This window comes from Aphis gossypii, chromosome 3, assembly GCF_020184175.1.
Source record: "Aphis gossypii isolate Hap1 chromosome 3, ASM2018417v2, whole genome shotgun sequence".
Classification (NCBI taxonomy): Eukaryota; Metazoa; Arthropoda; class Insecta; order Hemiptera; family Aphididae; genus Aphis; species Aphis gossypii.
This window is the reverse complement of record NC_065532.1, coordinates 36,366,396-36,382,326: the sequence shown is the minus strand read 5'-3', so window position 1 is coordinate 36,382,326 and position 15,931 is coordinate 36,366,396. Positions and strand designations below refer to the sequence as shown.

The 15,931-nt window shown below is 26.4% G+C and overlaps 1 protein-coding gene and 1 non-coding gene across 3 annotated transcripts in view; both read right to left on the bottom strand.

Moving 5' to 3' along the window:
* The window catches only part of LOC114128298 (synaptotagmin 1), a 40,272-nt gene that overhangs the window by 4,115 nt on the left and 20,226 nt on the right, over positions 1-15,931 (bottom strand). The window contains exons 2-9 of one of the 2 annotated variants that reach the window (XM_050204450.1): positions 9,568-9,777; positions 8,686-8,811; positions 8,446-8,588; positions 7,869-7,970; positions 7,596-7,790; positions 6,721-6,897; positions 2,644-2,752; positions 2,403-2,536 (exon numbers count right to left, since the gene is read on the bottom strand). In XM_050204450.1, coding sequence (XP_050060407.1) covers positions 2,403-2,536; positions 2,644-2,752; positions 6,721-6,897; positions 7,596-7,790; positions 7,869-7,970; positions 8,446-8,588; positions 8,686-8,811; positions 9,568-9,769 — 1,188 coding nt within the window. In that variant the 5' untranslated portion in view covers positions 9,770-9,777. Of the gene's footprint in view, positions 1-2,402; positions 2,537-2,643; positions 2,762-6,720; positions 6,898-7,595; positions 7,791-7,868; positions 7,971-8,445; positions 8,589-8,685; positions 8,812-9,567; positions 9,778-15,931 lie in introns of both variants that reach the window. The other variant, XM_050204449.1, reaches the window with a different exon arrangement.
* Positions 11,919-11,991, bottom strand: Trnaf-gaa (transfer RNA phenylalanine (anticodon GAA)). Its single transcript has one exon. It is a non-coding gene; the product is annotated as a tRNA-Phe (tRNA).

Sequence of the window (15,931 nt, the reverse complement as noted above, 5' to 3'; positions counted from 1 at the left end):
ATTAATCAATTTTTCATTCAAACCGGCAATATCATGATAACTTATCCCAACAAAATCAAACGTAAGTATATTTTATTATTTTATATTGCATATATATAAATTCTAGCTCAAATTATCATATGAGAAATAATAATATTATTTGGACTGAGGTCTAACAAACAAGTATAACAAAGTGTAATCAACACGAAAACAACCCTTTGCCGAAGAGTGAGAAAAAACTTTTGAATGAGTTTATTCGTTTTATTTATTAACGAGTATTTGGACTAGGAAACGAATACTATGGTCATTTTTATAAGCTTTTTTATTTAGTTTTAGATAAAATTAAAATGTTAAAAGTTTTTAAGCATAACTCGAGTTTATTTGATAAGTTATGAAGGTAGTATTATATTTTTAAATGTAGTATTTAATGACAGACGTGTCTAATTAATTAATATAAATATTATAAATTCGCTATGTCATGCGTGTATCAGAGAGTATAGTTTTAGGTACATATAAAAAAAAGTGGTGCGCTGACATCTTAACACTTTTTGTGTACAATGGCTTACCATATTACTTTAAAATTTAATTTAAAAACACAAATGAAATACACACGAGTTTAATGTCTCAATGTATTATCAAGTTCTTGTTAAACTCTTTTTTCTTAAAATCGAATTCCTGATTTGTAGCCACAAATTGATATATTTTTTTTTCATTACCTATACTATAGAAATAGGTATCCTAGTTGTGATGAATGGAATATAACTTACAACTATTAATTCCTTAAAACCAATAACTATAAATAATGTACCTATTGTTTTTATATTGTTTCGGTGTGATAGGAATACTTCAAATTTTGAAAATTAATTTAGAATGGCTAAAGGCACTGCAATATAATATAATCAAATATAGCTATTGCATGCTGTATGTTAGATACAAGTGTACCTACAACTGTAAACACATAAAATGAAATATAATATAGTCACGTAAAAGAGAAACGAGAAAACTTTTAAAGATGCGTAGGCGTATAACCAAATATTTTCTTCATATAACTTCACTATATATTTAATTAAAATCGTACAAGTTGGCTTATAAAATATGTAAAACACATCAAAGTATTGTGTCCGTGACTGACAAGGATAGTGAAACAGTCATCCGTTGCATGTTCTAAATTAATTTATACAAGATTATTGTTTTAAATGTAAACACAAATTTATTCGAAAAGTGTAACATTTTTAAATTTTATTTTTAGAAAACAAAATTTCGCTGTTAAAATGATAATTATTTTTTATTTTTTATACTAAAACATTAAAGTTATATTTACTTTTTTAAATGGGCATAAATATATAATTTCATGTAACAAAATACAATTTTTTAAATTTTAATACACAAAAACTGAATTTTGAACGAGTAAATGGTTAGAAAACAAGTATTTTACGTTTAGATTAGTGAAACGGAGTATCAGAATGGATTTCTGTTAGGGTTAGATATATGGATTAAAAGTTTATCTAACCTAATGTTCTCTGAAAAATATTTTTCAATCTCGACTAAATACTTTATAATTTATAAACTTATAGATAATTAACCACTTTTTGGTATATGATTTTTATTTATTAAAATTACCAATATATATTAAATTTTTATTCCACAAATATTTTTAAATTTAGAAATTTCAAATCTGATTTGATAACTGAAAAATAATTCATGGTGAAAATTAAGCTTATTACAATACCTGCAATTTGGATAGGCACATAAAAAATACACACGTAGGTATTTATACTTTTCACTATTTGAGGGATAACCCAAAATATAATATAAACATTTATTTGGATTTCATACTTTGAATTGTATAGGTGAGCTATTTTACACAAATTACTAAATATAAAAAAAATTTATGAACTGTTTGAGCAGTGTCACCTTGAACTTTAAGAGTGAATTCGAAAATAATTAAAATGCATGCTTGTGTAGCTAAAATTACGATGGAAATTAAACGTTAGCCGATTGTCACACTTTCTGTCTTTTGGGTTGTTACATAGGTAATATATTATTTCATCTTTGGTGAATTTTGTAATAAAAAAAAGTTTTATTATAAAATCGATTATACCAATGAAGTTTTGATATTTCAAATCATGGTAAATCAAATAAAAAATTACCATTTTTTAAGGTGACTAAGTTTTTTTTAGCTTATTGAGTATTAAATTATGCTTTAGAGCTCTAGACTAATTATCAACGAGATAACAATTTATCGTTTTTAGTCTATATACAAATATTAAAACCTGATGTACACAGTGTTTGATTTTTTAATTTTTTCATTATATCGATATTATTATTATTTTTATCTTCTATATTATATCTACAGTATATAGATAATAACCTATACCTAAAACTATATTACCATAATTTTTGAAAACACAAATTGTATTTACTTGTATCTGTTCAAATGGCACTTCGAATGTGAACGACTCGTTGTAATATGGATTGAGGGTACACTTTTTTATACTCGTTTTCTTTTTCTTTAACCTTTTCCCATTTTGCATTAATGCGATCTTCACGTACGGATCTACACAGTAATGATATTATATTATACATCATGTTTATGATTAGTGAAAACATAGGAAGCATATCGTACGATACGATTGTAGATCATGGTTTTTATCGTATTTTTACCTGAAAGTCCACCAACATCCATTTTCTTTAAGTTTTTAGCTTCCAATATCACTACGGTAAGTTTTCCGGCAGTAGGCACGTAACGCAACGAGAAGCAAATGTCTCCCAGCTTATTGTCCTGAAAAATGGCAAAACAAATAGTTTTAATGACAAGACATGTTCGAAGGTATAATTTTTCGAATCGGTACAAAAAAAAAAACAATCCAATTTTCTAAAATAAAACAAATTGATTTTTTACACGGGAACTTGTACTAGGTAATACAGCATGTTCCAAATGATTTGTGCCACTAGATGTGAATTTTGAATCTAATGATGTTATATTATTATTATTATAGGTCTTAAATAACGCTTTGGAGTATTCAAATTCTAAGTAACCACTATACCTAAGTGTTTTGACATTCTACACTATATAAGGTCTAGCACCCACTGCTCTATATATAATATAATAATAAAAAAATTAATGTTAGTAAAACAACAATAAAATATAATATTTACTATAGATCAATATAATACATGTTATAGGCTATTCCTTGTAGAACATAATATTATTACGTTTATTATACTATTCACCCTATATTTGCCTGGGTGTTTTGCGTCCAGGTTTTGTCAATATAATATATTATGGTGTTTCATAGTAAAATATTAATAATGTTTTTAAATTTATTTTTAATTCCGATCAACGATATATACTGTTGATTGGTAAACATAACAAAATATTTTTAAATTGAAACGTTGAAAATTATTTTATTAAACATATTTTTTTGATTTTTAAAAACACTAGTTTTACAGAAGAAATTTTAATTTAATTGAACTGTAAAAAAATTAATTCATAAAAAAACTGAAATATATAAATTTTTTTTTTTTTGTTCTCTGCTCGGTTCAACTAATATTTTATCGTTAACTAAAACATCGTATTTGTACAAAATTAGCGTAGTATAGTTATTATTATTATTATATTCAGCGCCAATAAATACCTACAACACAATTATACATACTATATAATATAATATATGCTAATAATATTATTTAATACATCGATCCTAATTAAATCTAAAATAATATCATACCGTTGTTTTTGTACTTAAATGTTACTCAATGTCTATGTACAAAAACATAACCTTTAGATCATAACAATAATATATACGTGAAAATTTGCATGTTTCCAGAGAACTACTTTATAAAATAGTTTCGCTCACACTTGACATTGGTATCAAAGGTCGAAATGTGTCAAAGGAAATCCACTAATATTAAAAGTAACATGTTGTACATTGTACAGTTTAAATTATGGTTTTAATATAATAATATATTGGTTGGTTTTCAGTGGATACGTACCTATCTAATATCGAACTATTGTATATATTTCAAATGTGTTAATGAGTATTTAATGAAATAATTAAATGATTTTTATGCACGCATATGATTCATATTATGTGTTTTAAATAATATAACAACTGAAATAATATTGTTTCTCGTTTTTTTGGGACGAAATGACACTTATAAAATTAATTTATAATTGTATTAATGTATATTTTAATAAGAATATAATATATTAAATAAAAACTATAATATTCATATCATAGTTCAACATTGCAAAACGTTTGAAACGTGACATAATATACCTATAAAGTTTAACTGTTAGAGTATTTTGCTGTTATTAATTTATTCAAACATATTAGTAATATTTTATACCCTTGTATGATTATTTATGAAATTATTAGAATATAAAGTTATGAATTATGATTTTAAAATATGATCTTGAGATCAATTTTTATCTTTATTTTTCATTGAAATATTTTGAAAAATACCATATAGCGTCCATACAATTTAGTTAGTAAATCATGCGATTTTTGTGTTAAAATAAAAATTCTTGAATAACACAATTTTCTTAAAGATAATATCGATGGTGGTAAGGCCAAATAACATAACCCTCAACTTTATCGAAATCGAGGTTTTAATTGATAATTATTAAACACATGTAAATACTCATTTTTAACCAAGTAATATAACACTCAAATCATTTTTTTTGTATAATTATTTGTTAAAATACGTATTTAATAATTAACCAATTACATTTTAGCTTCCTTGGATCATTTTTAACAAAACTAATAAGATTTTAGTCTCTCCCTTAAAATTTCATTTTTGTGGGCTACGTTACTTGACCTTTCCACCATCGAATTATGTATTATATATGATATAAGATAAAGTAGAAATGCGTATCAATAATAATAAATGTTTTTCAAAAATGAATTAATGCAAAATAAAATAAGTTATTATGTTAGTTCAATAACCATGTTATCCTATTTTAATATGACATTATGTTTTATTTTAAATAAAAAAATTTAAGGGCTATTTATAGTAGGTATTAGTGTTTATCTGTGTTAAAATATAATCACAATTATCAACGTAGATACTTAATCGTAAATCAAAATACGCGACAAAACACACAACGGTTCGATAGAAATAATTACTAACGGTGGTGAGTAAGTAGGTATGAATCGTATTAAGTTAATAAATTTGCATGTGGCAAAAAGAGAGTAGTTTAGCATCAGACCATTGATACCAATTCTGCGTCTGCGACACTTGATCACAACAACAATAAAATTAAATATAACGTTAACGCTAGTCGTCAACGAGGGAAAACCCGTGAAAAAGTCACGTCCATTTTCTTTCAACGAGAAAAACTGTCAAACGCATGAATATCTAAAAATATATATTCCTAGAACATCGAAAACAAAGGATTTAAATATAAAACTGATGTATATATAATATAATATTTATATATATAAAAAAAAATAAATAAATAAAAATCATAATATTAGCAGAACACCACAAAAACACGAGACACAGCACACATTTTGGTATGACACAGGGCTATAGTTCGGCTGAGGAGGCCGTCGTACTTACGTGAGTATATATTTTTTACATTGTTGGTTTTCGTGGTGCACCGTGTTCCAAAAAAATCGGGTCGATTTTTTGTATTCAAACCAAAACAATACAAACAGAAAAAATAACAAAATACAATGCTTGCGAACAACAATAGATAATAATATGAAAAAAATGTAGATGTAAAGAAGAAATAAAATATTGCAACAATATATATATATATATAGTATATATATATATATAATGTAAATGTAAGTGTGTGTGTGTATATATATACAGGATGATTTTTTAAATCAAACATCATAATTTTATGTATAGTTTGTGAAATAGGTACTTGAATTTTTGTTTTATTTTACTGGACATTTTTAACCATACACTATTCTAGCTTTAATAGGTACTCTAAAAAAATTAGAATAATGCATAGTATAAGAAACAATAAAAAAACAAAAATTACAAATATTCTTTGAAATACAGCCGGTTTACTTTAAAAAACCCTATATACATATACTACACAGAATACACAGCCACACATATAATATACCTAAAAATAATAATTTATATTAGTACATATTATATGTGTGTGTGTGTAATAATATAATAATATATAGAATAGAAAAGTATTGCATGCTTGTTTTATACGAAAATCACTGATCCCAAAATTAAACAATGAATTAATTAATTAATTAGATAAAAATAAGGAATAAATTCAAACAATAGTTAAATATAAAATAAACATGAATCATAGAATAAAACTAATATTATCTATAGGTATTAAATGAAAATAACCATGAAATAGTGTTTGTTCCTGTCCGCTGAAATTACACATGAGTTTTACCTACTAATTGGCTATTATGATCCGATTGACAGTGGAATAAAATATTATCGCAACAATATTATAATTAGTCTTTTAAAATGTTGCAGTAGTTAGAAAAAAATAGTGTTTTATTCTGAAACGCTTAAAAAACGGAGAAATACTTCAAAAGATTTTCGTGAAGTTTTCTCAGCATGAAAAAAATCACAAGTTACTTTTGCGTGTATACAATCAGTACGACAAATTAATAATAATAATAATAACAAAAATAATAATATGTTACTTATGGACAAGAACAATATAATAATATAGGAAAAGCTTATAATTAAAATATAGTATAGACTCCCATAAATAATTCGCCACGATCGCTTTTTTTTACTGACCTGTCCTCCTTCTCCTTCGACCGACTGCAGTTCTCTCCATTCTTCAATTGTCTGAGCCAAATCAATCTGACACAAGGGCACTTTTACTTCTCCTATTTGATCGTGCTTGGAGAACCGGTCAAAATCGAAAATGGCAAACACTAAAGTCTTGTTCATCGCATCTGCATAAGGTATCCCCTGTGGGACGACGAAAGGAATACAAATAAGTATTATGCAACTCAATTATATATGTACGCTATAAAGTCTATACTTTATATATATATCGATTAACACTATGGGCGCTATATTATAAGTAGGCAGTAGCAAAATTGATGTATTATTTAACAATTTGTTGTTACAAATATAGTTGGGGAGGAAGTGAAATTGTTCTACCTCTCAAACAATTTACTAATAATATAAATCTATGAATGAAAAAATATTATATTGTAGCGGTCTATAAATCAATTATAGAATTATTAAATTAGTAAAAATATACCAAGTTAGTATTATCATATTAAAATTAGTAAGACTTAAAGAATACTTTATTATAATATATATAATTTAAAGAGAAATTAGTCATTATATTTTTTACTACTAAAAATGTACAGAGAAAATAATATTAAAACTCAAACATAATGCTTTTAAAAATAGTATTGTAATATTCAATAAAATAGAGCTTAAAACAAGGGAGAGCCGGGAGGGGATAAACGATATATTTGCCTCCCCTATACAATGATAGGGGCACCTGCTCCTCCCTTCCTCTCCCTTTCACTAATTGGCCTCACAGATTATGCTTTTATAGTTATTTATTATTTGATTTTCGTTACGTTCATACTTCATAAACTCATAACTTATAACGTTAGATGAGGATAATAATAATTGATAAAAATATGCACCTTGAACTGGAATGTTTCGTTAAAGACGGGATTCAGTGTTTTTCTGTGCACTTTTGTTTCGAATTTTTTCTTTTTGTCCGGTAATAAATAAACCTTCACGTACGGATCCGAAGTACCTCCCATGTCCAGGGCCGGTAGATCTTCCGCTTGGATCACAGTCACGGAGAGAGTATTGCCTTGGAAATCATATTCCATCTGTAACACGTATTGTTTTTTCCCCATGCCATCCAATTAGAAAAAAAAGTCAGACATATTATTACTGTGTAGTTTTACCTTGAATTGTAACCTTCCCAACTTTTTCTCGTCTTTCGTACTGTCTCCTTCTTCCGCGATATCTTCCGCATTATCAGCCAATTCTTCCATGTCTGGTTGTATCTAAAAAATAACAGAAATTGTACATCCGACGATGTAAAATTCGTTTTTTTTCAATCAGTTAAAAGTTTCCCTGTTGTATTATGTGTTGAAAGTAGAATTTCTATACATTTGTATAGTATAATCCGTCCTTAATTAAAAAATGAAATAAAGTTTAATATATATGTTTGACCGATTTAATTTAAAATATTTCAAGGTATAATTAATTAGAGCTAAATAGAGCGTTTAAGATCGATAAATTTGTAATTTTTAAACTACTTTCAGTGACTATAATAGTTAATAGTTAACTTATTTATTATTCAAATGATGATGATAATAATAATAATAATGTTATATTGTAATCACGTTATTTTGGCCATTAATTAAACATACATAAGACTATAATAATTTACGTGATTATTCTGTACAATCGTACCAAAAACGGGACGATTTAACTTAAACCGATCGTATGCTGTTTAATTTATTTATAAATCCTTACTTTTTCTTTGTAGGCCGAACCTAATAGTTGGACAGCCTTTAGATCGACAACGCCTTTTCCTTTTTTGCCATCTTTTGTTCTTCGTTTCCTGAAGAATCTGTGTATGCAAAAGCCCACGAATCCGACGGCTAATAATACTACCGCTATACACATAATATAGTTAAAATAATTATATTAATGAAATTCTTGTACAAAATATACAATTTTGTTGGAATTAATTTATAGAAAACTGCTGCTGACCTATTATTATAGACCAAGATGCCCATGGCGGCATTTCAGAACTATCCGTTGGAGTTAAAGTGTTTGGCGTGGACGTGAAGAACGGTATGCTCGGCGTCCTCAAATCTTTGTCAGAGAGTTTAGTTTCTGCAAATAAATAACATTTCAGTGAAATGAGTTAAATATATTATTGTTTTATAGTATATCTATATTATATTCTATTCGTTGCGACCAATTTATAATCTAACAATGCGATATATTGCGTATATTTCGCACTAGCTATGGCATCAAGGGTGTGTGTGTATGTGTGAATATGTGTAGGATAGTTGGTAAGGGATTGTAAAGGTGTCTCAAGGATCCATCAAGACATGAAATAATAATTTTCTCAAAAGCCGTTCATATAATATAAACTGACTCCTTAGTATTATTGGCCCGTTGCAAAATGCTAGACTTACACTTTTGTGACATTATTTAAAAATATTACATGTATTATGTGCGTGTACTTAGGTTAGGTATAACTTAGATAAAACAAGTGCAATTATTTAAAAAATAATGTTTAGTTATTTTTATGGACCAATAGTGAACGAACGGAAATATAATAAATTGTATATAGTAGAGCGAATAGGTATAGTATACGTGCAAGTGACAGGCGCTTTTTAAAAATATCAATAAATCTTTTTCAGAACATTTCTTAAACGGCTGCGTAATTTGAAATTTTGACGAGGTCGTAATATTGCAGTATAAATTATGCGAGATGAAAAATAGTGGTCGAGACATTACTAAAAGACATGTTATATTATCATTATTCTTTTACTGAGTACCATCATAAGTGGCTACATGGTTTTATACAGAATGTGTATCGTGTGTAGGATGTGTCCGATGTGTAGGTTGCTGTGTACTCACTTAAAACGTCTGCGTTTTCTAGCTTTGAACTCATAGTCGTCTCGGCGTATCCGGTACCGTACAAGACGGGCGTGCCCTGTTTGGCCTGCTGTTCAAGCGCCGATGTGCCGCCGACTGTCTTATTTTCGCCCATCGATGGTGGCGCCGTGCCCGATTTGTCGGCCGAATCGGATCCATCGGTCGACTTGTCAACGGGTGCCATATTTTATTCTGTAATGTAAAACTGTTGTTGTAAAAAAAAAAAAAAATTAAGAAGAACTTATAGTAATAAATATTTAACCGCGGTAGGTATCCATATAACAAAGATTACACTTTAATAATTTATTACCTACTATATCGAAAAACGAAAATCTATTTTATAATAGTTGTGATATTATGACGATGATTGAAAGTCGTAATCGATATTCGATATACATATACACACAGATTGTCATTGATAATATTATGTATTAAATTTTACCTGTATGACATTCTGATTTAAGTATTTATCAAAACTTTCAACTGAAGATTATACCAATTATTCTAATCCATACCTTTTCGTCTCATAAATAACGATCTCTGGTTCACTCTGATAATGCTGCACCAACATCTCCTCAACATTTAAATAACACCTTTATTTATATTCCGTTACTATGAACAGTTTGATTAAAAAATGTCACATCCCCGCAAATCTGTCATTTTCAATATAATGTTATTAAAGGCAGTAAATCTCAATTACTCTTTGTCATAAAATAAGTTGGCCACGTGGCCTCTTTTTCACATCACAAAATAAAATAAAATTTTAATCAAACCCCGAGTACCTACTATCTACATTGTAGATTCTAGTGTCACCGGAGTTTTCTTTAATTTATACAATCATGTCTTGTATTTATTTTAACTCCAAATTTGCTTATTGTATATTCTGATATTCACATAATACAAATAAGTAGTAAATATTATTTCTTTTATTCAATAAAAACTTTAATTTGATATAATTTATATATAAACTAATGTGGAAGATTATTTTTATTTTTGCTTATAATATGTGGAAGATGTAAGTATACAACATTTTTTTATGTAATAGAGAAATATCTCTATTATCTTAAAAAAAAACAGAAATTTTGAATAGGTAGATTAAAAAAAACAACAATAACTGCAGAAATCGAGAACATTTTTAACTTCATAATATAAATATACTATACATAGGCAGTATTATACAATTAACAAATTTCACAGAAACTGTTTTGTAAAAATAATTAATTTTGATTTTCTATATAGACAAACATTTAATAAGAAATTTAGTCACATTTAACCACAAAAAATAAAAATATACAAACATTATACATTTATACACGTTATTTACTACTGGTCAAAACCTGTCAATCTTCAGAGTCACGTCATTTATGGCCTTCATTTCACATGTGTTCTATACTTCTATGACATTCTTATGACATTTTGTAGACCTCATTGAAATTTAATAATGTATAACGGAACTTACTACACTTTATAAAGTAATGAACCAATAAATAACTCAGTAATTTAATTTCATACATAACCAAGAGGAATGGCGGTTTTGCAAATATTTATAAAATGTCGTGTGTTATTAATTCTTACATATTTTTATTCAGAATTTATTGTTGAATCTAATCGATAAGTCCGAACATTAAAACCTGAATATATATTTTACATGATATAATACACTTTTAGAGAAAATTTAATGTCATTTAATTAATGTATCCATTATCTATTTAACTAATATGTACTATCTAACATGATTTACCAATAATTATGCTTCTCAATTTTTTTATTTAATAATAGATTTATTTAAATTCTGGTTTTTGATATTTTCAAATGTATTGAATGACCATATTTTTTCAATTATTTAGGGTTTTTATATCATTTAAAGAGTGACTGTGGTGTTACAAACTTTTTTTTACAAATAAAAATTTACCTTTTTTTTTTTTAGAGTACCTATAGGTAACTGTTAATTTAATGATATTTTTTATGAAAATATTGTTGAATTTAAAACTAAATTTTAACGAATAGTTTCAAATTTCAATAGATTCAATATATTTACATTTTGTAATTATTCAAAAATATTATTCATTCAGTATTATAAGTAAAAGTTGTTTGAAATATCTAGTTATTATACCAAAAATAATTTAATATTTAAAAATATTTATGTACATTATCCTAATTGCTAATTAGTTATTGTTTTTGTATGAAAATTAATTAAAAATATTATCTGTTAACAATAATGATTATACGAATAAGATTAATAATATTTATTCAAAAAAGATAATTACAACAAACGAGACATGACAGTGAAAAATAAAAATGTTAAAATTAAAAAAAAAACAGCAAAAAATCGCTGCCGAAACCAGGGATCGAACCAGGGACCTTTAGATCTTCAGTCTAACGCTCTCCCAACTGAGCTATTTCGGCCGGTTGACATAACCTTGTTTTTGAGACCATTTTAACAATATTACACAATACATACTAGACAATGCAGAATGAAATCGGAATAAGAATAATAGGTATTATCATAATTATTAGTTATTCTAATTATATTTAACACCTCATAGTTAGAGGTAATAGGTACCTATTTTTTTCTTTCGAAGTGTTTTATAAATTTGCTCGTACCCGTCTAGTTAGTTATATTAATAATTAGGGCTCGGATTTTAAAGCATAGATATTATTATGTTAGGAAGGTAGATATGCTTCTTTTTTTATATATATATGAGATAGAAATCTAATTTTTATACATAAATTCGTTTCAGGTCATTCTGATTTCAAATAAACCGATTTATTTTTGCTTTTTTCGGCTCTTTTCGTTGCTTCTTCATATATTTTAACTGTACAATTTTTATGTTTACCTGTTATAGTAAAAATAAAAAATGAATTAATAAGAAATGTAAAAACCCAAAATGCGGACTAAAATACTAAATAGTGGTTATTATGGATTATTATCGTTTTCGTTATCGGGTTGTTTTTTAAATACCTATATTAAACGTATAGATTGTCTATCTACAGAGCATAGCTAGCAGTACCTCTTCGGTCAGTGTGCTTCACTAAATCGATATCGACCATTTCAATATTTAAGATTTAGTGTTTTAATTTGAAACCTTTTGTATGAAGTATGTAGGTGCCGATCATTTCAGTGGATGTAGAGAGTTCGTTTTATATGTTGAATGTTAAATATTCTGTCAGACAATAGTCAGTTTCACTACTGAAAATCAAGGGAAATACACGGTATTTAATTCTTTTTAAAATTTAAATTCATTTTTATAACTAGTTCGTGTTAATTTTTGGTCATGCTATTTTTGTTGCTTTTTTAAAAATAAATATACTTATTTTTTGTTTTTGTCTTTTTTTTAAACAATCGTGTGTTCTTTAAGTTGCTTATTATGTTTTAAAATCCGAGCCCTAGGTATGAATAATTAATTTGGGACCTTAAAATTAGGTTTGAATGTTTTAATAAATCAAATAATATTTTCATTCTGTAATTTACCTAAATAGGTAGTATATACCTATAAATAGATAATTATAGTTAAGGTATAGAATGGTAGGTATCTATCTACTAGGTGTAAGTACTTATATAATATATACTTCTGTTCCTAGGATACCTACTTACTTATCTATTGCCTAGTGCCCCAGTACTTACTTATATACTCAATAATTAATTTATTTGTATTTAAATATAGTAGGTACCTACCTAACCTTGAATAAATATAATAATTTCTAAAACGTAGGTAGTAGATACTTTTGATAATTATATAAATAAAGCTAGGTATTCAAGTATTACTTAGTTGTGTATTAAATGAAAGCACATTCAATTTATATCAGTAAATAATTATTTAGTCTGTTTGTATAATACACACATATATATATATATATATGATTATATAACTACATGAGTTTATTTTAAATCAAAAACTAATAGCTATTTATATTTATATTAACTATGTATATAATAAGTTGTAACTTATAACTGACCCTTTTAGAGATCCCTTAATGAGAAGTGCATTTTGGAGATTATTCTACCTACTAGTGTCTTTATTTTGTAATAAAATATAAACGAAAAAATATTAAATCAAAACCCAAAAAGTATAAACCTATATGGCCATATTACAATTTACGTTTTTGTCATTGATGTGATCCATATTTTGGTATATAGGAATAAAATAATGTATGTCATATTCACTATGTATAAAATATAAAATAAATTGATAATTTTTCGTGATTAGTTTTAAGAAATACAAGTCTATTGCCTATTTATACATAAATAATATAATAACATGTTATAAATAGCCAATATGTATACATGCATACTAAATTATATACTATGTAATGTAATATGTAGGCTTATAATAAATTTTTAAATCTCCTATAGTTAGTCTATAGATTGAGATAGACTTATAATGTATAATAAATAAAATGGAAATTTGGAGTTATAGGTGGGTATGACCTATTTTGGTACAATGGGTATAATATAATTGGTAACCTTATCTAAGTATAATATATAATAAATAGTACCATTTGATAAAATTATTATTTCTATAATTTAGTATTTTACCATAATATATTAATACAATTAATAAATATAACCATCTATTTAAATTAATTTTTTTTTACATTAATTTACTAATTGTAAGCACTATTGATAGGTAAGTCATGATTTACAAAAAGCAAAAGAATTTTGTTTAAATATAAATTTTTTACGAATTATGAATGCGTCTATGCTATATAGATAGCATATTATTTTGTTTAATTTAAAATTTAAACAGTAATTTATTTAATTTTGGAATTTTTTAGTGGATGAACTTTGGAAATCTTATAGTATATTTTTCATTCACATGTCCATAATCTGTATAATATTAGACATATATACCATTAGTCATATACATATAATATACTGTCTATACTACATCCGTAGACGTAGTAGATTGGTACTTAATAAATGTTATTATATTATTGTGTTTAATACAAACACGTGTAATATGCGACGGAAATGGTAAAGTTGCAGAGATAATTACTTCATCAATTGTCATATATAACGGTGATATACCTATATTATACATCCTTTACTTATGAATTAAGATTATTACAATGTACCATATATGTAAAGAACGGGAGTAAAATGACGAATTAATATTTATTGATATATTATTATTATGTATACCTACATAACAGTTTTATTCGTACCCGTGTCATTTCGATGTTATTTAAATTTGCTATGCAAATCAATATAATAATAATAATAAAAAAAACCGTTGTGCGTGCAAATCCAAATTACTATTACTAATCCGATTGACGGGTATTACGTGACAAATGAACAAAATAATTTTACATATAAATATATAATTTAATATCGTGTTTTGACTGTTGAAATTGCCGCTTCCATTTTTTTCTCGCGGTCGATTATTATTCCAGCTCAACTATGGACTACATTAACTACTAGAATTGCAATGAAAACACGCAAAGTCTTAAATTTTCCACATATATCATAAATCATATATCGATTTAAAATAAATCGTGCTTATGATGCATCTTTATCTTAATAAAACATATTAAATATACCACAATTGAGGGGGGGGGGTGTTATTACACCTATAACACCCTCCCCCCATGGCTACGTGCCTCTATTATGTTATATAACGTGAGTGTTAGGGTCTGGCTAAAACTGTATTGATACGTACCTAGGTATTTGCTGATCTTTTTAAAGTTGTTTTTTCTGACAATAAAGTCATTAATTTTGTATAAAAATAATAGTCTATGTGGTTTATTGGTTTGACATTGAGTTTCTCTAAATAAATACAGTTCATTATATTCCTTTTTTCGAACCAATTATATAAGCTTCGTCGACACTTTTATGATAATGTCGATAATTTATTAATTATTATGAAAGTCTTGGATAGTGTCCATAGTGAATGTATACTGCAGTCCATTCAAATTTCGAGAGCATCAGGATATGTTGATAATGAAAGTATTCACCGTATTCACCTACACTTTTTATTTTGATATGTAAAAAATGTCTTCAGTAATTTGGTCATATAAAACCTAAGTCAGCTGTGACTATTATAAGTACTTGTTGTAACTATAGTATAGTAGCATAAAAGTATTAATATCAACATTCTATAAGAAGATGACCTAAGTAGAACTTACGTGGTTACGTTTTACTAAATAATTAATAGTCTTACAACCCACTGTATTGTGTTTTTCATGATAGACAAATTGTTATATTTTACGACAAATAAATAATGTTTATATTAAGTGTAAAGAATTCACACTAGGATGCGCGTTTAGAATCAATTGATTACCTACTTATAACTAAGCCCATTACAATTTTTAACTTTATAAGTTGGTTTGATACTCACCTAAATCT